The 25,082-nt window shown below is 52.8% G+C and overlaps 8 protein-coding genes across 8 annotated transcripts; 4 read left to right on the top strand and 4 right to left on the bottom strand.

Annotated features, from left to right (window-relative positions):
* Nucleotides 1-1,771: 1,771 nt before the first annotated feature.
* Nucleotides 1,772-2,644, top strand: CLAFUR5_05287 (uncharacterized protein; the record flags this gene model as incomplete). The annotated part of the gene is made up of 1 exon (XM_047904435.1): nt 1,772-2,644. The coding sequence occupies one exon, from the start codon at nt 1,772-1,774 to the stop codon at nt 2,642-2,644; it is 873 nt and encodes a 290-aa protein (XP_047760953.1).
* Nucleotides 2,645-4,205: 1,561 nt separating this feature from the next.
* Nucleotides 4,206-4,463, bottom strand: CLAFUR5_05286 (uncharacterized protein; the record flags this gene model as incomplete). Its single annotated transcript, XM_047904434.1, has 1 exon — nt 4,206-4,463. The coding sequence occupies one exon, from the start codon at nt 4,461-4,463 to the stop codon at nt 4,206-4,208; it is 258 nt and encodes an 85-aa protein (XP_047760954.1).
* Nucleotides 4,464-9,414: 4,951 nt separating this feature from the next.
* Nucleotides 9,415-11,550, top strand: CLAFUR5_05285 (uncharacterized protein; the record flags this gene model as incomplete). The annotated part of the gene is made up of 2 exons (XM_047904433.1): nt 9,415-9,704; nt 9,744-11,550. The coding sequence occupies 2 exons, from the start codon at nt 9,415-9,417 to the stop codon at nt 11,548-11,550; spliced, it is 2,097 nt and encodes a 698-aa protein (XP_047760955.1).
* A 224-nt stretch (nt 11,551-11,774) lies between these two features.
* On the bottom strand, nt 11,775-13,298 carry CLAFUR5_05284 (uncharacterized protein; the record flags this gene model as incomplete). The annotated part of the gene is made up of 1 exon (XM_047904432.1): nt 11,775-13,298. One exon carries the CDS (start codon nt 13,296-13,298, stop codon nt 11,775-11,777), a length of 1,524 nt encoding a protein of 507 aa, XP_047760956.1.
* A 1,406-nt stretch (nt 13,299-14,704) lies between these two features.
* Nucleotides 14,705-15,286, bottom strand: CLAFUR5_05283 (uncharacterized protein; the record flags this gene model as incomplete). The annotated part of the gene is made up of 1 exon (XM_047904431.1): nt 14,705-15,286. One exon carries the CDS (start codon nt 15,284-15,286, stop codon nt 14,705-14,707), a length of 582 nt encoding a protein of 193 aa, XP_047760957.1.
* A 383-nt stretch (nt 15,287-15,669) lies between these two features.
* Nucleotides 15,670-20,998, bottom strand: CLAFUR5_05282 (uncharacterized protein; the record flags this gene model as incomplete). The annotated part of the gene is made up of 5 exons (XM_047904430.1): nt 15,670-17,241; nt 17,298-17,504; nt 17,911-20,342; nt 20,398-20,764; nt 20,912-20,998. The coding sequence occupies 5 exons, from the start codon at nt 20,996-20,998 to the stop codon at nt 15,670-15,672; spliced, it is 4,665 nt and encodes a 1,554-aa protein (XP_047760958.1).
* A 328-nt stretch (nt 20,999-21,326) lies between these two features.
* On the top strand, nt 21,327-21,979 carry CLAFUR5_05281 (uncharacterized protein; the record flags this gene model as incomplete). The annotated part of the gene is made up of 2 exons (XM_047904429.1): nt 21,327-21,557; nt 21,614-21,979. The coding sequence occupies 2 exons, from the start codon at nt 21,327-21,329 to the stop codon at nt 21,977-21,979; spliced, it is 597 nt and encodes a 198-aa protein (XP_047760959.1).
* A 571-nt stretch (nt 21,980-22,550) lies between these two features.
* On the top strand, nt 22,551-23,243 carry CLAFUR5_05280 (uncharacterized protein; the record flags this gene model as incomplete). Its single annotated transcript, XM_047904428.1, has 1 exon — nt 22,551-23,243. One exon carries the CDS (start codon nt 22,551-22,553, stop codon nt 23,241-23,243), a length of 693 nt encoding a protein of 230 aa, XP_047760960.1.
* Between the last annotated feature and the right edge of the window lie 1,839 nt (nt 23,244-25,082).

The following is a 25,082-nucleotide window of genomic DNA, read 5'->3' as shown; positions in this document are numbered from 1 at the left end:
GGAGGGCTAGGTCCCGTAGTGAATGTTACGGGGCATGTAATTCTTGGCGCTCACACACTAAGCTAGACTGTCACTTCTTAACGACTTCTAAGCACTCTAAGGCTCTTCTGTCCCCACCTTCTATACACTTTATAGGGAGACCATGACATTAGGTCCCCCTAAGTATTTCTCGAAGGGAGCCGGTCGCGGATAGGCTAGTTATAGATAGACTAGATAGAGATGTATTACTAGACGATAACAAGGTATTAGAGGATAATTAGACTTTCGTACGGTTATAGAGTAGTACGGGTAAGTGGCCGTATAAGATAGATAACGCTTAGAGGACTAAGACGCGTTTTGAGAGGGGGGGTACTATTACGGGCAGCCCGCGACCCCTTACTATAGCTACGTCAGCCCGGGTGAACCGCGGACCTTCCGTATCGGGTTAGCGCGGCTTAGCTTTGCTTTATAACTTCGCCGCGCCTCGCGCTCCTCTTTCGTAGCTTCGTAGAACAATAACTCTCTCATTCGGACCCTACGGTACGCGCGCCCTTACAATTTCACCGCTTGTTATATTCAAAAGTACTGCTATAATATACCGGTCGCCAATTGCCTCTATTAATTATGGTGCTAGTATTTCATCTACCTACCCGATGTAGTAGAGTAGGTTAAATACTAGTACCGTGCCTAAGATCTATAGCTTTTAGTAAACTATAAGTCGTATAAGATTAAGTAGGTTGATCGGACGACGAGAGTAGGTTAATAAGACGATACGCGGCTAAGAGAGTTTATTTGAGTAGAGATAGATAGACAATTCCCCTAAGAAAGAATTAACTATCTATATTACCTAGTGTGTAAACATTCTTTTCGGTACCTACTATGCCCTTCCTTTTGTTTCTACTATAACCTATATATATAGGACATAGTAGTACTTTTGCTTATAATAAAGGGACACGGCAGTACTTTTGCTTATAATAAAGGGACATAGTAGTACTTTTGAACACAATAAGGGTTATAGGAGTACTGTCTTAACATAATATAAGGATATAGTAGTATGTTTTAGAAACAATAACACATAGTAGTACTTCTCGACACAATAAGGGACATGGGAGCATTTCACCGCTTCGCCCTCCCTGACTTGGATCGCAAGTCAGCCGCGTTGCCGCCAGAATGGACAACATTCTGAACACCGAGGCCTCCAGATGCCAGACAACCACCGATATCGCGCAGACCGGTCCAAAGCACAATACTGAGTCGTGAATCTGCGTCGACAGGTGTGGACGAAGGTCATGTGCTTCTGGACAATGGAAGTGAATTCTTTCCGCGTTTTCACCGCTTTTGCCCACCTTGAAGGTAGCGCGGAATGAGCCTCGACTTTCCGCAGTCGAAAGCAGGCATCTTTCTTCACAAGTTCAACATTTCGTCCAGAGTCTTTACCACCACAGTAGCGACTCGCCAGGGCTTTGGAGCGTTACGCAACTTTCGCAAGCACACAACATCTTGCTAACAGAAAGATGCCTGCGCAAAAGCGTCTGCATGAGAGCGCGATCCCAGAGGAATCTGGCCCACTGGGGGGGGAGTCGGCAGTCCCTCGAGATGACGACTTACCAGCATTGGAGAGCTTGTCGACGGCATCAATACAGCTGCTTTCAACGAATCACAACAGCCCAGCAGAATCTCGGCATCTTCTGGAGACCAGCATGTCTCGAGAGGAAGTCGAGATGAGCGGTCCGCCGAGCAGACTCCACCAGCAGCGAGTGTCGAGCGATGAGCTGTTGCTAGAGCACGCAACATGCGCGTAGTGTCCGAGCTCGTCGCCAGTCTCGACACAATATCGCGCTTCAAAGGTGGGACTGTCGAGTCAGGTAGCAGACCATCGCGGATCCTTGCAGTTCGTGAGCAGATGTTTGGATCACTTTGGAATCCGGACGGATCACAGGCGAGCGGTCGCGTGCCCACGGCCCGTCCGGCGGAGATTCAGAGCCTAGTAGACGGTACACGATTGGTGGCAGAGTGCATAATCGCTGGTGAGTCCGTAGAGCCCGTGGAGCTGTCAGGCTCGGCTGCTCGAGCGAGGGCGATTGGCTTACGTCGTGGCCTTGAGCTGCCGAGTTTCTCTCGAGGCGAGGGCAGCATACGTGAGACAGTTTCTAGCGGCAGGATCCTCAACACCACAAGCCGGCACAGTGTTTCGACGTCGGCCAACGCAGGTGCTTCTGCTATTGGACCTGCAAGTCGCTCAGACTCGCAGCAAAGCTCTTTTGCAGCTGCTGTTGCTTCTCCGTGGCTTGGTATTGATACCTTTGAAGAGAGAGTGCTGGGAGGAAGACTGCGTCTCCAACTGGTCTCGGGGAATGGTACGGCCAGCAGGCCAAGAGCTTCGTTCATGCACGGCATTCCACCGTCGTCCACTCACGACGGTTCTGGGACAGACATTGACCAGATGGAGCCGCCAATTTCACAGTGGGCTGCAGCAGTATCAATCGATCCACCTTCTGCAGAGCTTCCCGCCACCGTTGAAGTCGTCAACGAAGCCATCGCCAACAACGAAGTGCGAGTCCTTGGAAACAGCAGGGAGGAGATCATGGCATTCCACGCCCGGCGCCAAGCCAGCGAGGATCAGACTCGAATGCGAGCAGCCGCCAGGTCCACACCATGGGTATGAACCAAGTCTGATATCGTGATAAGGATTCACGATCCTCGAAGCGCCCGACCTTCCATGGAAGTTTCCTTCGACCTCGATCCGCACGCTTCAACCTTGGTTAAGCGTAGCAACCGAGCGCTAGCCACACCGGAGTACGAGCTTGCGAGTACGTAGGTGAGGCCTCAGCGAGGGAGTGAAGCTCTATACCAGCCCTCAACTGGCCTTGGCGCCCGCTCTGATTGGTCAACTTTCAAGCTTGAGGGTCACGTGACCCACCGCACTGTGCCTGTTGGCGAATTCGCAAACATATACTCGTCGCTAACGCCTATGTCGTCGTATAATAAGCACTGTACGTCAGGTAGCGGTAGCGTGGATCGTACGCTACTTTGCAGTCTAGAAGGGTTGGTAGAGAGCTCCACTCCGCTACGCTTACCTTTGGAGGTCCACAACCGCTAACAGCACATTTTATGATAGCGCTTTTAGCGCCCCTAGTAGCTGTGCTATAGTGTTCTTATATGCCCGGGCTGGGTGTTAGTCATCCCCTAGCAAGTTTTCCGCCTCCGTATATAGGGTCGTCTACGCTGTGTTGTTTGTCGTTGGCCTCTGCTTTCTATATAGTAGGCCTTGGCTTGTGTCCTAGGTTACTCCTTGGTTCGTTCCTCGGTTTGGATCTTGGCTATTCTTTGTTAGAGGGTCTTTGCTAAGATGGGTGTCCTTTGCGAGCTGCTTAATGCTCGTAAGGCTATGGCTCTCGTTAGTTGCCATCCTCTGCTACTGTTCCGGTGAGGTCCGCGCTTCCTAATTAGGCAGTTGTCCTCCGCAACTCCGTAATTCTAGGGTCTGCCGCTAGGGGAACGGAACCTCAGTTTTGGGGTTCTTTGTACTACGATTGCGCCGCCGCTAGCGCAGGCGGGTCGCTGCTGCTTGAGTGGATTGCTCGTCTTGATAAGGGCTGTCGAATAGATAGTCCTCGTCGATGGCCTAGATTCCTCCCACTGATGTTAAACCGCGAGATAAATATAGGGACAGGGTTACTAGCAAAGTAAGCTAATCCTTAATAGAGGCTCTAATAACAATTTAGGCTTTAGGTCGAATAGGCAGAGGAGTACTTGGGCTTATAACCTATTAGAGGGGTGATTAACGAGTGTATAAGCTTACTAAACTATAAAATAATAAGGGTAATTAGATACCTTCTGAATTGTATAAGATATATCTATAGTGGCGACAGATATTGCTGATATAGGATGTGTGTGCCAAGTCGTGACTAATATGGTACCCAGGTTACCTGATTCACAACAGCGAGCCTGTCCGCTTTCGCGCCCGAATTCCATCACCAATGTTCCACGCCCACATCCTACATCTATGAGAACTTTAGACACAACTTCAGCACCTTTGCGGCCACCACCCCAACTTTGAGCCGACGATGAATACACAGCCACGATAGCCGCCCAAGAAGGGTTTCCTGGATCTTCCAGCCGAGATGCGGAACCGCATTTACATGCTGTGCTTGATACCCGACCACGGCGACACCATCTCCTTGCGACACTAGGCGGTCAGAGATCAAGTAGACAGTAACCAAGTATCACACCACGTTGTACTCGCTAGCCAGAGCGCTAAACCAGCCAACGTAAGCATACTCGCAACGTGCAAGACCATCCGAGACGAGGCGACTTCCATCCTCCACGGCAGCAACGATTTCGAGTTCCACAGTCAATACACCTTCCGTCTCTTTGCGAGTCAGATCGACCACTCCTTCCGCCCACTCCACAGCCTCCCATTCCGCCGGATCGCCTGCAAGGCAAGTCCGATGACCATTCTGGCTATGTTCGGCAAACGCCATCTCTCAGTCCGTCAAATCTCGCTACCGCATGCGAGTATGGCGTCCTGGTTCTCGCCGCAGCGGATGGAAAGGAGGCTCGGAAATTTACTAAGGCAGCTCAGTCATTTTCAACGAGAGAGCGGACGAGACCCTACGGTTAAAAAGGTCATCAGTGTCGTCCCAGCGAGTCAGGCGGCCCACGATGTGGGAAACGCCTCCTATTACGCCACTACAATCAGGCGAGTGGTGAAGAAGCGATTGGCACAAGAGTCGTTGGATGGGACGACGATGCCGCGTATTGTTGAGCCGGATAGATTGAGGTCGAGCACGAGGAGTGCACGCTGTAGGGAAAGTGGTCGCGGATCGTGCGCCTATGCTTCCGAATCACACGAATGAGATGTGCGACAAGGCAAAACCGGAGCGCCATATGGAAGGTGATGTGCGTATGCTTGGGTGGAGTGGAGTACGGTTGAACAACAGCTGTCCAGAATTGGGCCTTTGAAGCAGAGCAAGGAGATCACACCGTGTTGCGAAGTAGCGAGCCACATCAACCGGCGCTACCTTCTGGAAAGAGAAACAGAGTATCGTCTGGTGAGGCAAAGTAGAGGATCGTTCTGGCCTCACTGTGTAGACTAGCTAAGACTGCAACCGATATACTCAGTCATTCAGAGGCGTTCTGTGCCTGTATTCCCTTAAGGGTGTTGACCTTGATATCGAGATCTAAATCTTCGCCTAACGATCTTGTGCCTAGCGCGCGAGCTGCGTCCAACACCAACGTACGGATATCTCGAGTTGTTTCTCCGTCTCTCAAGCTGGAAGAACGATTGTTGAAATTGGTGCTAGTTACCGGCCTGCAAAATGCCACACACCTTAGTCTTGAATAGCTTTCGCCAGAGGACACCCGAGATCTGGGGTTCCACGACCAAGTGCGAGCTACGGCTCAGTATGGGTCTGAGGAGGCAAGTGACCACAGATTGTATCCACCATCTCGCTGGCCTGGGTGAACGTCCTCGCCTCCCCCATCTCCTTCTCCTGCTCCAAGGCTCTGTGCATACAGCAGCTGTTCATCCACGACGGGTTGATCGTTCCAACCCAGAGTCTGACAAAGGCAATGCTCGAATGATGGATTGGTGATGACAAGAGGTTCACGCCCGGGGGCATTCGACTCTTCCATCGAAGTGCATCATACAGGCTTTTCTTCCTCCTTCCAAACCCCTCAGCTCGTGCGATTTAGCTGTCGGCAAATGCGTCCTCATATCTTCCGACATGCGCCCCAGTCCTGAATTTTACAGCCAATGTTTCCAACCATGTGCTTCGCAGTTCATCGCGTACCATTCGATTGCGATGTTGATCCGGGGGTCTACTTTCGGGTACGGTCTGAAAGTTTGAAGCCAAGGGTTGCAGATGTTGGTCAGGGCGACGTTGATCAAGGCGTGTTATTCGAAGCCGTCAAATCGCGGGACGGACGGGCAATTCTAATCAGATGATTGTATTCTGGAGGATTTTATCAGCCTCTTCCCCTCCGTCGTTCCCATCTTCTTTCGCCGATCGAGCGGCGCAGGCAACGCTGTGGCCCTTGATCTTCACGCAGCTGGTAGATTCGACCGTAGACTGCATAGTAACTCGTCGCTTTGCGTCCTATGCGCCAATTGCTGTCCTCAAAGTCGTTTCCACTCCGTTGGGTGCGAACCATCTCAAGTTGGTGCCGCAAGGAGGTGTTACAGCCGAGTCTGTAATTGATGCCTGGGCACCCGTCTTGCGCCTTCTTGAGTGCCCTAATCACTTCGCGCAGGCCCCTCCTGGCTTTCGACATTGATCGTTTCAATCGTGGAGGTGGCGAAGCGGAGGCCTGGACCCTTCACGATTCCTGGAGATGTTGCCGCGGAATTGATTGAAACCACGTCGATAGCTGTTTCAAAGGCGTGGATGTAGGCATGATATGGAAGATAGCAAAGCAGTGCACTGTGTGGAGAGAGGTACGACGGCGGTGTGAACAGCCTTGAACGAGGGCAGAATCCGTCAAACGAAATCTCGGGGAAGAAGCAAATTGCCGCAACTAGCTCCATCGAAAGACGCGTGAGACAAATACGGCGCGAAAACAGCGGAGGAAAGACAACAGAATGAGCGTCGAGGAGGCTAGATACACAATAGCAAGGCACATAGTGAGCAAAGTGAGACGAGGTGAGGATGGCTTCTTCTCCATTCACAGGCACGAAGCCCAGTGACATGATGAAAAAGGGAATGAGAACTATGATAGCGGTCTCCATCATCAGGCACCAAGTGCCCGGAAATTGATGACATGTACGATCGTTAGCCTGGGCGGACGCAACTGGGGCCCAACGACAAATGGAATGAAGGAGATGCACTTCGAATACTTGACGAAGGCTGGCGGCCAAGGTCGGCGGGCGACCTGATCCAGTGTCCAGTGTCCAGTGTGAAGTGACCAGATACCAGAGACCAGAGACCAGAGACCAGAGACCAGAAGAAAGTCACCGACCGGGCATGAAGCTACTTGCGTAGTGCCTTCAGAGGCCCGGCCACTAGAGTGAGTGTGAAGGAGTGGAAAGGGAAGCGAGGACGAAGAAATTATACATACCCAGCCATCCGGTTGAGGAGGAGGAGGAGGTGGTGGTTGTCGGTGGAGGATGAAGAACAAAGAGGTTCAGGTTGAAGCGACGAAAGGACTCAAAGATATATGCCCTCTGCTGCGGGAGCGGCCGCCTGACTAGCATAGCATACGTCGAATGTAGAGGACAGTGAGAAATGCGTGACAAAATGTGCATCCAAACGCGTCGTTCTGTCGTCAAACGACCTGATTGGGTAGTAAAGGTATATCTCAGTGGTCTCAGAGGCGTTCGGGAGTGCCTCGCGGGGGTCTGGTAAGGCTTTCGGGGCGGGTGAGGATGCTTGGGGTGTTAGAACGCTTCTGAGCGGTGGTTGTAGCTATACCGCCACATCAGGCCGCCTACTTTGCGCACTCGCATCCATCAGATAAATACTTCAATGGGTTGGCGCCCAATTTTGGTGATGCCGCCGCGTTGCGTTGTGGTCGTGCAGGGAGGTGTATGTGCTGTGAGGCTGTTCGGCGGCATTGGCTTGATCCCGATTTCAGCTTTGTGAGATAACGGCTTTCGCGGCGGAGAGATCCTCAAAGTACGTAGAAGCAGTGCAAGGGACGTACACTGCGGCCGAACGTGGCACTGGAAGCATTGAAGAAGGTATCATTGCATGAAGCAGACATATACTGACGATACATCCATCCACAGGCATTGCACTCTTCGATATGTCCGTCAACAATCACGTCCTCGCCACCGTAGCACTCGTCGAGAGCATCTCCACCCTCCTACAACGCGATGACACCCTCCAGATAAGACACGACTGGCACCTGCTTCATTACCACAATCGAGTGTCGAATCATGTAAAGCGCAAGATCAGACACCCCAAACGAAGACCCGGTGCGGGCAACAGGGTGGCAACATGGTGGCAGAAAAGACCAGTCAACAGACCCTACAGCCGCTGCTGGTTAGCTGTCTTGGGGCTCTGGAGGAGACGGTCAATACGACAGCGCTTTCTATCGACCCTATCGATGTCTCTAGAGCGCGTTCTCGTGGCACGGTCGAAGATGACAGTGAAGGTAGATGCCGGCCCCATCTGCTTGACATAGCCTAGGCGACGAGGAGGATATATGCGTTTTGATCGGTACGGGACAGGATGGGAGGCATCGACATGCTGCATGGAAAATTCATGACCACACACCTCGCTTATGGTGGCGTCTCGACAAGCAAGAGGAGGGAGCAAGAAGTGGCAAAGGTCCGATGTGGAAGTTTCTTTGAAGAGATACGAGGCTGGGTTTAGAGAGTTGCAGCATTAATTATAAGGCACGCCTAGATGCACTGGCGAACGACTTGCGGACATAATAGAAAAGGGACGAAGGCGGTCACAACACGTGGATAAGGCGGCTGGCCACAACATGCATCCAATGCCTATGGTGCGAACAGACGTGTTGGCCTACCGAAATCGATATTGAACTTGTACGACTACTTTCCATTCCACGACTCCAGGATCCGTCCCCTCTCGATGCTTCCAATACCAGATTTAGGCAAACTAGCCGCAACGTTATTCCGAAAGATCAGGCGGACAGGACAGGCTCTGGTACAATACTTTGGCGATCTGGAACACGTATCGATACATGTCGTTGAGCTAGTCGACCGGACAGGCGGTGTTCCACTCGCGGAGCGATAAAGTCATTCCAGGATCAGCGCGGTGTCAGACAGATGCTCTTATGGCGTTTGTCTTCAAGAAATGGTGCCGGAGCAATTCAGGAAAAGTCACATAACGAAGTAGGTGGCAAAAGCAATGTCGACGAGAATTACGGCGTTGGTGAAGGAGCGGCAAGACAGTAAAGGCAATATAGCCCCGATCGAGGGCTGCAATAGACGGAAAGCAGAGACCCGGCGAAGGCACGCATGTAAGGTGGCTTTAGTTAGGGATAGAATGTGCTTGCTGCAGCAACATCGGATTCTTATGCCACTAGGAGTGATTTCTAGTCGCCCTATCCCAGCCTGCCTAGAAGTTCAAGCAGGTCAGGAACAAAGCGACTCCGAATCCGGTCGCCGGTGAGCTCTTTGTCTGGACCTTGCGCGAACAACTGGTCGACCTTTACAACGGCATCAATGCTCTCGAGCCTGTACTTGGTGTCGAACCATCCTACTCGGCACCGCTCTGTATGCTGCGTGAAGCCACATTGGCTGCATTGATCCACAAACCTCTGTGGTCTAGAACGCGGTGTGCCGAGCTTCCGACTGCCAGATGAGAACAGATCAGAAAGCACAAAGAAGACATCTCGAGTGAACAATGCACTCCTTCGGTTGCCGGATTGGAAAGCCCGAGCGAGCGAGACCATGTGCACCTGTGTATTTCTTCTAAGACCGACAATCTCGCAAACACCAACATCGACATCTTGTCAGACAGAATGGCGACCTGCGTGGTATGCCTCGACGGGGAGCAGCCCATGCGTGAACTCATTGTCGGTGATCCAGACACGCTGACATGCAACGATTGCATCGAGGAATGTATCGTGCCGCTGTTCCAGACGTCCCTGTTGAACGAAGACAATGCCGACCCGGAAACCAACCTTCAGCCCCTAAGGGCGGAGAGGATACAAGACATCCTTGGGGAGGACTTTATGGAAAAGTGGAATCTGGTGGACAGAGAGCGCTTCGTACTTCCCAGAAGGCGGCGATACTGTATGCAACCTTTCACGTGAGGGCACGAGTATCCGCTAATACTATGCACAGGCAGATGGCTCAATGTAAACGGCGAGGAGTGTGGTCACTTCATCGGCGATGGTGCATTTCCCGACCAGGACCCACAAATCAAGATGTGTTGGACATGCATAAGGGAGACCTGTCGCATCTGTGCCGGGCCAATAGGCCCTGCTGCGCCTGGAGGTTACAGAAACCACATCTGCACCTTCGCCCCCGAGCCGCCAATTCCCGAGCCTGTTCCTGGTATGAAGCAAGGTGTCGAATGGCGACGATGTCCACACAGCAAGTGTCTCAAGATCTTCAACCTCGCCGATGGCTGCAATGCAGTAATGTGCCGGATCCTAGGCTGCCAGACCCAGTTCTGCATTACCTGTGGACAGAAGGCGACCCACGACTCGGGACATTGGAAGCCGGGAATGCCGTGTCCACGATTTACGAACCGAGATGATCCAAGAAGAGCAATATTCGACGGAAATAACTTGGGCAATGGAGAGAACGAAGATCAGCCAGAAACATGGGAGAAGTGGCCTGAGCCGTTCCAGCCGGCTCTGCCATTGTGCACCAGGTCACTGAAGTATTGGGAGGCACTCGACTTGGGATTTCCTGTGCCGCACTTCATGACACTCAAGGTCCATTCTGGGTGGTTCGCCGAATGCTTGACAGACCACCTGCGACGGAATTTGATTGGTGTCAACTCCGTCATCCGAGCTGCTGAGTCCACCGAAGCATTTTTGGCGATGACTTTGCAGATGCGTGAGGGGGAATCGCGCGTATGGAAGGTCGATCATCCGAGTATCGAAGAAGAACAACCTCAGCCAGCTGGCCTTGTGGACTCTGAACATGCTGAAAGACTAAGAACGTTTCTCGAGCAGCTGCAACAGTTAGCTGAGGGCAGCAATGGCTGGCTCGCTGACTTCATCTCACGCCGCTGCCTCGACTTTGTCCACGACGTTTCCTTAGCAGAGGGACAGACGCATGAGACGAACGATGCCCGCTTCGCCACTCTTGCCGCCAAAGCACAAGAGATCAGAGAGTACCCCGACTCCAGCTCGGGCGACGAATATCGATCGATTACTATTCCCTGGAACCTCTTCCTCAAGTCATTCATGGACTTCTTCGTGGAAGCAGCTCCTGACCTGAAATCCTGGTTCGAATGGACGAGCACAGACGATTTCGACTACCTGAGCATCACAAACGTCTCCGTGGAGATTGCATACCGCCAACGTGAGGGCTATGAGCCTTACTTGCCACAGCTGCCCAGGGTACAAGGGGGCCACGACGACGCCAGAAAAGCTGTTTACATGGCCGTGGTCCACCAGATCAATCCATTGATCCAAAGGCACACGGATCCATGGCTGGTGGTCATCCTACAGCAAGTCTTCAAGCTTGGAGTGGCGTCTTTCCCGCGCTCGTTTGAGCAGGATCGTGTCTATAATCTGGAGAACCTCTTCTATCTTGCACCCACCGTGCTATCCGAACAGGAGGGGTACCACGACTTCATCGTTTCGATGGAGGCCCTGAAGTCATCGCTCAAGACTTGGACTAAGCTTCGCCCAAAGTCTCTGAGCGTTACCGGTATGCCTGATACCGTGTCAATGAATGACGTGGTACACTTCATGGTTGAGTTTGGAGAAGGCAAACATGATGGTCGTATCACGAAAGTACATTTTGTACGCACTAAGGGTGCGGATGGCGAGATTCAGGACAAAGACGCCGAGCACAAGTGGTTGCATAAGTTCTTTGCACGGATTGTACCGTTTGATGCTGAGTGTCTAGACTTTATCTTCCAGGATTTGAGGGAACAGGTACCTAAAGATTGGTTGGCGGCGATGGTGGATTAAGAAATGACTTCAGAGCTGTGAAACATGATAGTTGTAGTCGCTTCGTATCATTACTACTGTCCAGCAGCGTTCTATCACCGGCTAAAGCCAAACCCAAACGCCATTTCCATGCATGTCAGTCTGTAGCAAGCAACGCGTCTAGCAAAAAAAGTGAAACCGCAACGCCAACCGCCGTTCTACTGCGCGTTGCTTGTGGTGTGCCATGTCAATGTGTCCCGCTCTCCCTACTGGCGACGACCGCGGTAAGACATGCGCCAGTCTGGGCCCACGATTCCGTCTCCAAACTCCTCCTCGAACACCTCCAGCTGATCGTCCAATGCGTCCAGACTGGCACGAAGTGCCGGAGTACTTGCTGGATCACTGTCCATCACGACAGTCTCATCGTACTCCCCCTCGATACCCTCGGCCATGGCGATCTGCGGGAAGTTGTGGATCTTGCAGAAGCCTTTGACCTCGTTGTGGACCTGAGCGATGAGGCGTCCCTCCTCAACATCGGCCACCTTCTTCTGGTTGAAGGCGTTGAGCTTTCCGACGAGGTAGTCCAAAGCAGCGAGGGACCACTCGCACATAGCCTTGTCGACACTCTCGTCCCAGGTGGTGATGCGGTCCAAGTCAGGAGTGACCCGAGAGATCTTGATCATGTTGCCCTGGAAGAGAGTGTTGCGACGCGCAAGGTGCGCTTTTGCGGCTTCTTCAGGGTGCTCGAATCTGACGAAAGCGGTCGATGACTCCAGTATTCCCGTGCCGGCTGGAGGCTCAATGTAGATGTTGACGACGTTGCCATGCGCGGCGAAGGCGGGTTGAAGATCTGCCTTTGTGACGACCGGGTTGAGGTATGCGATCCTCAGTGTGCTCATGGATGTCGTATCGAACTGGTTCCTCGCGCCCTGCTGTAGCAGCACCTTTCTGGTCTCAAGCTGTGCTTGAATGCGGTACAGGGCCAGACGCAGAGTCAATGGCTTGGCCTGGGGGTGAGGATTGTCGAAGTTGTCGAAGCGACCGACGAACTCCATGTGTGTTTCATCTGTGCCAAAGTTAGGGTACTGGCCAACAGTGATGACTTCGCCGCCCGACTCGAGTGGTTGAATCGTCAGCTTCGTGCAACACATACCGAAGGCGAGCTCGGGATGGAACTGGTCGTCAAAGAGCATACCGCCAGCCTCGTCCTTCTTCTCGAGCAGGCTGTGGTGCAGCTTGGCCGCACCGTGCAGGCGCTTGCACAGGTCGCGTAGCGGAAGGGCGACATCGTGAGGAAGATTTGGAAACCAGGAGGCGACGTCGTAGATTCTGACATCTTTCTCGGCGGAGATGGCAGCATTGACGAGGTGCTTCTGGAATGCTTGGGCGGCTGGTGAGTGAGTGCGCACCCAATTGTCGACCGCGGTTTCGAAGACGCGCTTGAAGTCTTCGGTACCGCTCTGCCAGTTGACGAGACGGTCAGCCTTGCGATCGGCAGAGTCGGCGGCGTGCTCCTCCTCGACCTCCTCGGCGTGTGCCTCCTCCATGATCTGGATGTTCTGGATGGCTTGTTGTTCTGCCTGCATGTCGTGTGGTTGTCTGCGACGGCGAGGCAGTTGTGGGAGTGGTGGGCCGGACATGTCGAGTGATGTGTTTGCGTAGTAGTCAATTCGACGTGTGAGGTTTTGTGGGCGCCGCGGTCGGGCCATAGCCAGATCGCGGCGAAGTTGCTCCAGTTGGGCTGCGGTGACCCTTGGACGGCGGATTCCGGGGATGTGGACGTAAGGCATCTGATTTGATGCCTGACTGAGGTTGCGCTGGATGACGGTATGATATGATATGTGTTGGTCAGGTGTTGATGTAGGCTGGCTCTTCGTGTGTGTCTCAGAAAATGTGTTAGGCAAGTGGTACTTGTCTCGGGAGTCTGTTGAAAGTGGAAGATGGATCTGATGATGCGGTAACCTGAGGTAACGTTCAAGCACAGTATATATCGATCAAAGTATCGTGTGCTGGGGTGTCGTTGTCTTTCACAGTCCTGCTGGAGTGAATGACTTTGTTCGCCAAGGATCAAGCGGATTGTGCCAAGACACCTCCGCAAAACGTGTTAATCGTGACTGACCGCCCAGGAATAAGGCAATATATCGATACTGGAGTGCTTGAGACCATATCTCTCACTTGAAGGCGGTGTATAGTGACGTGCTGCAAGAGTGTAGAGTCGTTATCCAGGGCCAGAAGGCAATCGGCATGTCGTGAGGAACCGGGAACTAACGCCTGCGCTATTGGCGCTGCGACTTCGATTGCGTCTGAAAACTTGGTCGACGAGAAGGTACGCAGTAGTCGAGTAGGTTGAGGCGAAGCAGTTGAAATCACACCCTGGAATGGCGTGTCAATGCTTGGTCCGCTGCAGAGCAGGAGATCCTGGGTAGGTATGTTCGACCAGGAGGAAGGCCGATGGAACGTCGTAGTCGTCCTCATATACTGGAAGCGCCACAGTTTGCTGTCATCGGAAAGGCATTGGGAAGACTCCGGTAGCTTCGAGCATCTGTTTCCTTGCCAGCATAGAAACAGTTCTTTGAAGGTGTGTTGCCTCAAAGCCATGATCCGAAATTTTCCATCTTCCTGAAGCTTTGGTACTGGTACGATACAGCGCAGCACAAAGCGGGTGTTGATGCTCGTCAAGGCGAAAGACTGACTGGAATCCTCGGCCATATTTCCGTCCTGGAAGCATTGCTGTTTGTCACCGTGCCAGAGGTGTGCCGTCAAAGCCATGATCGGAAGACCGCCATATTCCTGAGTCATCTGGACATTAGCTCTCCTGGCCTCCAGAGACCAATACCTCTCAACTCTTGCTACCACTGCCAGCAGTGGCATTGCCCGGAAACAACCACGGGGAGGCGTTGAAGTCGGATTTCTGCTTCCTACACCAGACCAGCTGGCGGTCCTTATCAGGGACATGTAGTGAGTTCCGTCATCTTCATCATCATCGTCGTCGCCGCCGTCGTCTCGTCGCCCTCAGGCGATTACCTCTACCCCATCCACTCCCGATACTGTGCGCTGTGCAATGCACCCAGCTTCCCATCGTGCCTTTCTGCAGGGCCGTCGCCGCTTCGCCATTCACCCTACAATCACGGGCTACTCAACTAACGCTAGGTCCGTCACATCCAAACGACGAATGAAACTCTGGTGTATCGGTGCTTCAGTAGGCAGAAAAGTATTTCGGCTTTGGGTAGACATGGTCTAGCCCGACATTCCACGAGCCTGCCTTTTGCCGAGCAAGAACGACACCCTTTCGGGCCCACTCGTCTGCTGCTTTGGCTTGAGGGTACGACACGCGTGGTTGCCAGGCTACTCGTGTGACAACTCCCTTCGCTTCCAGCGCGCTCTTGGCGTCGACGATCGCTTTCACGAGGTCTACGTGGGTGACTGAGCTCACCCTGCCGTTGCTACGCCGGATCGCGTCCTCGCTGCGGCCCCCCAGCTGCAGATCGATCTCGCATACTGCATCCAGACAGTCGGTCCAGATGGCGGCGTACTTCGTCTCGCTGGCGGGGAAGTCGAAGGGCCGGGCGACTACGGCGGAGAGGAGGGTGTCAAGGGCGCCGCGAATGCCCTTGAGCTCTACGGCGGTCGAGTCGGTGTCGTGGCGCGTGCGCCAGATCTTTCCAGCGCACCGCCCATCTTGCTGCATGATGGCAAAGGCGCAGCCACCGAGGCCGCCGTCCCAAGAGCCGTCGGTGGTGATCTCGAGATCGATTCGTGGGAGGAGGGGCGTGGTCATCTTCGCTGTGCTAGTGGTGTCGCTGTCGAAGATGTGTGGTGTGTGATGGTGTTGTGGAAACGATATATTGCGTGAAGCTGTATTTTGATAGCGTAGTGGGAGCGGAATTTCACATCACTAGCGTCAAACACGGCAACAAACGCTCACTCTCGTTACCCCTGTTGAAGGTGATATTAGGACTATCGGGAAGCGGATACGCGCATTCACAATACTCTACAATGGCTATACCTTGACGGTAGTGGTGGTAGAGGCCTACTCTAGCTTCATGCATGGGTTGTAGCGCCTCGTACTGAGGATAACACCACTTCATTGAGACTACCATGCTACGCACATTCATCGTCGCCGTTCAAGACAGTATCATTCAAACGAAACCACGCTTCAAGCTATGCCCCCTCATCCCTAACGCGCGCCTCCAACTCCTTCACATCCACGATGGTGCGAGAGACATTCTTGGCCACCACCATACCCTCAGTCCCGACCTCCAGATGCTCGAGCTCCTCCTTGCTAACATCACGCACCTTCATACGAGCAAGCAGCTCGCGAGGACTCTGCACGATTTTTTCGCCATGCGCATCTTCGAGGTGGGCCACGAAGCCCAACATGCCAATGCTGATGAATTCCTCCTCCTTCTCGTCGTAGTTGCCCTTGCAGACGGGACAGCAGATCTCGATCCAGTGGCCATCTGGGTGGCGAACGATGCAGCCGTACTTATCTAAGAAGTGGTCCTCCTCTGCAATGAAGTCCCAGTCATTCTTCCCCTCCTGCTTCTTGTTCCGACTCTTCGTGTACATGCTGGACCCGACGTGATCGGTCTTGAAAGTGACCTTCGCCACCAGGTCTCCAGCCCCGCCATGGCGCATCATCTCGTATACCTCTTCGATCGTCGTCTCGCGGAACGTGCAGGCGTTGATGATCTTCTCGTCGGTTAGGACGCCTTTGTCCAGAGTATGGGACTTGCGGAGGTGGAGGCGTAGGCCGTTGACACCGTTGAAGAATTTCTTGGTGGTGAGGGAGTAGTTGCCTTTGCATTCGCAGCAGCGGAGCTCGACCCAGTCGCCTGCTGCGTTCTTGATGATGGTGGGGTGTTTAGGGAGAGGTTCAAAGACTCTGATGCTGTCGAGAGTTGCTCCGAGTTGTGGGATGCTGGCCGTATTCTTGACTACTGGCTGCTTCTTGTATGAGCTGGACGCTTTGGTGTTGGACTTGACAGATGATTGGGAGGAAGGCTTGTTCGACATCTTCGATGTTGGTCTCGGCAGTCCTGGAGTGATGGAGCGAGACAATGCTGGGATCTGCACTTCTTCTTCGGGAGAGGATTCTGGAATGGTGTAGGGATCGGCGTCTAGGTCTTCAACGGAATCGTTGTCTGTCGCGAAAGATGCCATCGACTGCTGTATCGTCGAAGTTCTGAGCTTTCTCCCAGTGTTGTTGGTATCGGCGATGGTGGAGATGTCGTCTGTGGTCTCTTCGATTCCTTGTGCTCTGCGCTTGCGAGTAGTGGCTTTGGTGTTATTGGCGATGGTGGAGATGTCGTCTGTGGTCTCTTCGACTTCTGGTGCTCTACGCTTGCGAGTAGTGGCTTTGGTGTTATTGGCGATGGTGGAGATGTCGTCTGTGGTCTCTTCGACTTCTGGTGCTCTACGCTTGCGAGTAGTGGCTTTGGTGTTATTGGCGATGGTGGAGATGTCGTCTGTGGTCTCTTCGACTTCTGGTGCTCTGCGCTTGCGAGTGGTGGCGTTAGGCTCTGTAGGTGTGTTGCTGTCTTGACGTCTGTTGTTGAGCTGGCGGCGGTCTAGAGGAGTGCGTCTGGTCCGTGGTGGCGCTGCTTCCATACCAGAGGCTGGCGATGTGCTGTCAAGCTGTGTCTCTGTGTGATATGGCTGTAGGAAGTGCTCAAGCGTCTCTGCATCCTCCTGGTCTTCGCCAAACTCGTCTGCCATACATGCTGCCAGTCCCTATCAACAAATTAGCCACTGCCTTGTATACTCGTGTTTGCGCTTCTGCCACTTACTGCTAGTCGCTCTCCGATCACCTTCCCGTCTCGAGTAATGCTTGCAGTCAAGCCTTCGAGTTGTGCCTGGGTGTCCTCGTCTTCTTGCTTGATGTCTCTCTCCAACTGTGCCAGTCTCGTTGATAGATTTGCGAGAATCGCCATTGCACTCGAGATGCGCGCGAGGTCCTGGGTTGAGGGCGCCGTGGTCGTTGTGAGGTAGTCGAACTGATGGCGAGTAGTAGCAAGGACTGTATGCAGTAGACAAGTTGGACTGAAAGCGAGATGTGGTCGTGCAATCTGGAAGGGGAAAGCGCGCGAGATCTGGGACTTTGTACGCGGAACGCGTTGTTCGCCGCGGGATCTTCCTGAATTCACGTGCTCCGATCTTTGACAACCCAAAGCAGCGAACCATTCACTACGGTGGGTTCGTATCTCTTTGATGTCGTATCGCGGCTAGAAGTAGCCAGTAAGAGGCAACTGTGGAAAGAATCTTCGGCGTAGATATATCTAGCAGAGAAGGCAGTAGAACAGTATCGTGACCATGGACGACAGCGTAAAGGCGGATAGGAGCTCAAGTAATACCAAACTCGAGACTACACCACTCCAAACATCTCCCCAATCACCCCATCACCACATCTCCATCCTGATTCTGACGCGGCATAAGATCCCTCTTGACCTTCCTCGTCGCATTATCAAGATCAACCCACGCCATCCTCTCCCTAGCAATCCACCTCCGCAACCTCGTAAACATCGCATCCCAAAACTTGACGGAACTACCCTCAATCACCGCACTCTTCATGGAATCCTTCAACCAAGCCTCCTCCTCTACCAAATGCCCTCCATTCTTCTTGGCCTTCTGCCATCGCGACAGATCCTCGATCAAAGCCTTAATGTTCCACAGGTCAGTGTCCGCATTGTGCTCATCTGTGAACCAGAAAGTGTGGTAGTGTTTATCGGAGCCTTGGTGCATGAGGAGTCTGAGGCCGCGTTTTGATCCCGCTGGGAGCTTTTGCACTGTTTTGATGGATGTGATAGAAATTGACAGCACATTTGTCTCATCTGTGTCGCAAGTCCAGAACAGCTTCCTCTTGTCGCCATCGAACCTCAGTTTGCCACTCTTCTTGTTGTATTCTGTGGACATGTGCCTGTTCTCGAACTCAGGCGCTGCTGGAGGGTCTTTGTAAGTACCGCCGTTACGGGTGTACCAGGCGTCGTGGACGGCAATTACGTGTCCATCGCTGACGGTCTCGTTTCTGGAGCCCGTACCCTCGCCGAAGGAAAGTAGAAGGTGAACATCTTCATCGCGGCGTGGATATAAAGGCGAAGGCTCTTTGTCGTCTTCCTCTTCCTTGTGGATGTGATCAAACTTCTGCGCGATCTGAAGGTTGGGGTGTAGGCGTTGTAGCTCCTCATATGCTGTATCGAGATTGCCCATCGGTATGATCAGTTCGAAGTGGTTTTGGTCCTCTGTTGGTGCTTTGAGGACGAAGACTTCCTCCACTACCATCTCCCCTTTTACCAAGAAGGGCTGCGGCATCGCTTCGGCTTCAGCGGTGTAATGGATGCGCAGTGTGCGCACAAACGCCTCCCACCCCTGAAGGTCGTTCGCAAACAACGGTATAATCCGATTGCACAACGCAACGTATGCCGCCCGTCCCTCATCGCCGTCGAGACTCTTCAATCTAGTGCATTTCAATCTATAGAGGAAATCATCCGTCCGTTCGTCGTCAGGGCCTCCAACAAAATCCAGTTCCAGTCTTATGTCTGCGTACTTGTTCAGGTCGATCGAGTTAAGGTCACCCGGCTTGAAAGTCGACAAGGGCTCGATCCAGGAGAGGTAGTTTGCCAGGACTGGCTGCCGCCCTAGGGAGAAGTCTCTGATATGTTGGATGAAGAGATTCCAGTCAATCTCCCACGAAATCGCATCATCCTCATCCAGCCATGGACTCGTATCTGGAAACACCTCGATACCTGGCCGGCTGCTTTCCTCCACGAACTTGGCGTCGTTGGGGACGGTGCTCCCGTGGGACTTTGCCCAGACGGCAAGGTCCTCAGTACCATCCCAGTCCCACTCATTGAGGATCGAGCAGAGAAATCCAACGAAGAACTTCTGGTTCTGCCACTCCAAAACTTGAAGGTCGTATAGGAAACAGCCGATTGATGATCGGGGATCATATCGATTACCCTCGTGTGCAGTAAAGACCAAGTCTCCGATCTTCTTCCGACTTTGACCAGGTACGCTTGTGTACTCAAAGCCCAGATATTCTTCCACGTGTTCGGCACGCCAATTGAAGGGATGTACGCCGATGAAATTGCGGCGCAGGTAAGCCGACAAGCGCTCAGCAAACCATCCACAATGCACCGACATTCGATGATGTATAACTGTCTTGTTTTTCCCACAGTCTACGCATAGGCCTGCAGAGGATCTCTTCAGGTGTCCGCACGCTTTGGGGTCATCCTCGTCGCACTTTGCGCATTTGTTAAGATAAGCCCCGTCATGATCGCAGACAGGTCCAGTGACCCGCAAGCGCGCATTTTTGGCGCGGTAGTATCGAGTAGGCCAAGGTGCGAAGATCTCCGGCTGCCCTTGATCCTCTGGATAGGCTTCAACAGGATCGAACATCTCCCACTTGGCGCTCCTCTTGCCAAAGCGAGGGCAACCACCTGGTCTCTTTCGCCAGTGGTTCGACTTGTGCAGAGCTTTCTGGCCGCAGCAGAGACAGAACTGAGTATGGCAACTTCTCTGGATGCATTGAACGGCGTTGCATCCGTCCATCAGCTGGATGATTTGGCCGCATTGCGAGTGTGGGCAGTATTGGTAGTCTTCTCCTTGCACGGCGCCGTCGATGGGAATGACCTCTGATTTACATTGCGGTTCGATGTGGGAACATTCGTGATCCAGCAGGTTTCCTGACTCAGGAATGAGGGGTGCGCCACAGATTACGCAGGCTTCAGTCCAGCATTCGCGACAGAGGTACTTGCTCGGCTCTCCTGTTGGTCCGCGTTTGGCTTGACCAATATAGGCGCCACACTCCTTGCCAGTCTGGGCATCGGTCACACGACCTACAGTATCGTTAGCCTCCATGATTCTTGAATGCTCCTCCAAGAGTCGGCTCACAGCATCGACGCAGCTTTAGCAAAGTCTTCCGCTCCTCAAGCTCCATGTTGTACCGCTGGACGAAGTCTGCTCCGAGAACCGGCTCCAGCTGCGCAACAGGAATGTAATAGCCGCCCCATGCTGGTGGTCTGATCTGTTCGCTCTTGATCGCAGTCCGAAACTGGTCGGCAAGGTTTGGAGCGCATTGTTCAAGGCACACAGAGGTATCGTGTTGTCCCGGTATCAGCCAGACGACTTCTTCTTTCTCGAATAGCTCCTCGCAACCGGCACATTTGTACGTGACCATGATGAATACTTCGCTGGTAGTAGAAGACTGGGTGTATTGAGCGCTCCGCAACTGTCGAATGTATTGGAGAGTCGGCTTCTCCTTTGTTTAGGTAGCAGGACGAGGATCGCCGGACATGGCCTTGATGGTCCAGTATTGTCGACAACAAAGACGCTACCTGGGGGCAGGCCAGACTTGTGCAGCACCAGTCATGCTTTCTTTGTACCTCATTCTCAAGGTGTAGCATACCTGAGCTGGTGATAGAGATCTGCTTTGAAACGGCCTCATCTCATGATCGAAGGCCGGCGCTTGAACTGCGTCACGGTTTTGTAGCATGTCTGTACTATCTGCAAGGCCTTCTTCAAATGCAGGTAGATGTTGTCCTCGCAGGGTATGTTGATCTTGGTGGATAGGGCGTCTGAGGGTCCAGATGGATTTCTACTGTATCGATCCACGCGCGTTGCAAGCAGCCGGCGCCACTGGTATCGTGAGCACAACTTTGTCTACAGCGAGTGGCGATTTCCCGTTTCAAGAAGATGAATGGTCCGTGAGCAGAACGAAGTCGAGTCGTCGAGAAGCCGAGAAATGCCCACTAGTTTGACCGCATCTGCCCATGTGCAACAAAATCACTCGCAACACATCGCACACAGGCAAGTGATCAGACATGGGCATCTGCAACATCATCACCCGCCGTGTCTTGACCTCCATCCTGATAATGGAATCCAGACGCATCCAAAACCGCAACCGGCGCAGCGACACCTACACAGCCCAAGACAAGCAATGCATCAGGCGCGGCGCTATACGGCCAGACAACAGAGTCGTCGCCCACAACTTCCTACGCCTGTGCGCTGAGTATCTCGAGTTCGTTCAAGGCCAATGCGATGCCGATGAGAAGGTAAGTCGTCCTCCTCGAATCGGGACTCCAGCTATATACTGAGCAGCTTTGTGCAGACCACTGCAGCCTTCGAAGAAGAGATCTCAAACGCCAACTACATGGCACTATGGGCTCTGCGGCAACGAAAAGAGGGATCGAGCACATCGATCCATTCGCCGAAGGGGAAGTACGATGGCATTCTGGCTGGCGACATCTCGGATCTGCTCGAGGATATGGTTTTGGACATTTCGCGAGCTGCTGGATACCCCATCTGCCATGAAGTGGTGTTCGAGCAGACCATGCGAAGCGAGACGCTCATCGTGAACTCGTTCTGGAAGCAGCAGGCTATGGCGAAGATGCTGACTGTGGCGTTGGTGGGGGTGCGCGAGGGATCGGAGGTGATGATGTTGTTGGCGTTGATAAGGAGTCTGGGCAGGCTTTGAGAAGTAGGGAACAGCTTCGAGAAGGGATGTCGTAATGCATAGACTATATTGCTGGGTGTACTAGCTGTCTAAACGCTTGCCACGCCGGTTGGCTCAAGTGATCGACCAGCCTCTTGCTCCTTCGAGCTAGTGGCCGGTGTTCCTGCAGCCATAGCCGAGAAGATCCAGATCCGAACCAACGCCCAGATCGTACACTAGGAGACTAGTCTCGTACTCAGCTTTCAGCTTCTGCGTGGCCCACATAGGGCGGCATACATCAATATATTCAGCCCGAACCCCATCTTCCTTTCTGCTTCTCTTCACACCCCGATACCTTCCGAACGACAACACCTCCCCACCATAAGCCGACATCGTGGTCAACCTCTGAGGCAGCCTCTTCCCACTCTACATCTACCCATATCCAGCAACACGTTGGGATCCTCTCATCTCAGCCGCTCAAAAATACCGCGATGTCACTTTCACAGCAGTCGTCAATCCCGACAGCGGTCCAAGCCCAGACGCAACAGGATGCCCGAACAAGGACTACGTCGGCGCCATCGCCAAACTGAACGCTGAGCCGAACATCGTCACGATGGGATACGTCCACACCGCCAACCGATGGGACTGCAGCGGACCAGCAGATAACCAGACGCCCGGGACGGGTACAGATATTTGTTTCGCATCAGCACCCTACACGACTGTCACCAAGAACATCTCCACCTACGGCAGCTGGAAGACATGTGCAGGCTGGGACGGCGTGCAGCGCGATGTTCACATCGACAGCTTGTTCATCGACGAAGCGCCTGGTCAGGATAATCTCAAGTTTGGCACGTACATGACGAACCTCACCAACTTCGCGAAACAGAATTTCATGAAACCCGCCAACAACGGTACTGTGCTCTTCAACGCTGGAGCGCAAACCGATTCTCGCTACTTCAACGTCGCAGACACCATCATCGTGCTGGAGAACACCGAGCAAGTCTATGAAAGCATCCCCGACATCGGCGCCTGGGTCTGGGGTTCTGGAACAAGGTATCCTTCCAAGGCGTCGATTCTGTTGTATAATCACACGACTACGCAGGGCACGACAACGACGTATAATACTGTTGCGTACAATGTGGATACGACTCTGAACAGGAAGCATGATGCTTTTGAGAGTGTGTTCATTTTGAATTTGATTGGGAATCAGTATGCGGAGTTATCGACGAATTGGGAGAATATTGTCAAGGCTGTGAATGATACGGTCGTCGCGAATAGGATTTGTGTTGCAAGTAGGACTTGTTGAGGTGGACAAGTACGGTTCGAAGATCTCCCATACAGAGTCAAAGATATGACAGCTATACGACATTCACGTACAATATGCACTCGCCATCCTTGTTTCACGCCTGCTACCAAGTTCAAAGAGGCTCAAACTTGGCGATACTCATGAGCATGCACGATTCGCACCAAGCTGTGACACAGCCGAGAGCAGCAATAGCGAACACCACCGAGGCATGCAAGTTTCGAACGCTGTGTTGCGAGCTCAGCTGCTCACGGACTGCTCATCCAGAAGCCTGGTAGCGAGCATCGAGCAAGATACAACGATCTCCCAGATGCAGTAAATCGATCAAACCGAAGTCTTTGTATCATGCTCCCTACGCCCCTTCTCTTCGAAGGATACGCGCCTGGTAAGACAGCCATTGCCCAACGCTTGGCCGAAGAATGCAGGTACCAGCATTTGCCAATCAGCCACTGGCTGCGCACACGCTGTATCGTCAATTAGGTTGTTCCAAGGGCAGTCAAGTAAGCTGTGGCGTCAATGTCGATATCTTCCGAAGGTCATTCGACTACTGACACGGCGCAGACTTTTTCCAATGCATGAGACTCCCGCTGACAACCTTACCCTGCGGCAAATTGAACATCAGCCTACTACGGAGCATCTGGATAAGAGCAAGCTCCTATCTATATGCCCGGCTTGGAGGAAGATTGGCGCCGCACGACGAGCAGGCACCTTGGGTCGAAGGTATCCTGGGATCCCGCTCGGCCATGTGGCGAAGGCGGCAGCAACAGGCTGCAGCCCTGGTAGCAAACTTCCAATCAGGCTTTCCCGACAGGGTTCTCTTTCAGATGCTCGGGGAACATTGCTCATGATGTTTCAACAAGACATCTGGTGGCAGCGTTGGCATTGAGACGGTCAGGCACGGCTAGAGACGATTGATACGGGAGGTGCCGGCGGTCTTGGAGCCGTACAGGGCGCAAGTGAAGCTATGAACACGGCATGAATCGAGCAGAAGGACATGTTGGGCGCCTTCGTCTTGCGGCATGCGACTGCAGGTGCTCTCTAGGTGCTCAGCGCTGACACTACCTACAAGACCAGGGAGTCTGGCCTGAAAAGCAGTGATCGATAGAACGCTAGCATAAACACCTAGTGCACTCGGCTTCCTCGATCGTCGCGTTAAACCGCGACGTTTTAAACAAAACAGTATAGTTATTAGGCAACAACGAAGCGCTAATATATAGTAATATATATACTAAGATGCTCGCCTATTTATACGTTATCGAATACGTGCCTTAAAATGCTATATACTAAGAGTCTATTTTCCCGAGAGCAAAGAATAGCAAAGTCTTAGCGCTTATCGACGTCGATAATTTACGACATGTCGCGATCCGAGCGTGCACATAGGCAACATCCCATCATCAAAACTTGAGGCCACGTACGCTAAGAATCAGGTGACTGATTAGTCACCTACAGCCTCTTCAAGAGCAACACTTGTCCATCCTAGATAGACACATACAATACACAACCTGCTTTTGAAACACCCTATATAAGCCCGTACAATAACTTCCCACACTTCTAACGTAATAGTTATAAGCCCGATTAGCGCTCACTAACATTCGCTACGACAAGGAAGCCCTAAAGCAGAGTTTGTATCGTCATAGCACTACTGCTACAACTAGTACAGTAGTATCCCCTAGTCCTAGTGAACCCGCGTGGAACTTTTACTAGCCTATAACCCATTTTGTAGTTATAGCCACTACCGAAACCCCGGCGACTACCGGTGCCCTACCTTAGGGTACCGTAGTTCTGAAGAGCTATGACTAATAGGATAAGTTTGACCGTCAGCTAGAGCTCTACGCAGAGTCT

Source organism: Fulvia fulva, chromosome 4 (genome assembly GCF_020509005.1).
Source record: "Fulvia fulva chromosome 4, complete sequence".
NCBI classification, from domain to species: Eukaryota; Fungi; Ascomycota; class Dothideomycetes; order Mycosphaerellales; family Mycosphaerellaceae; genus Fulvia; species Fulvia fulva.
This window is presented reverse-complemented; position numbering and strand designations above follow the sequence as displayed.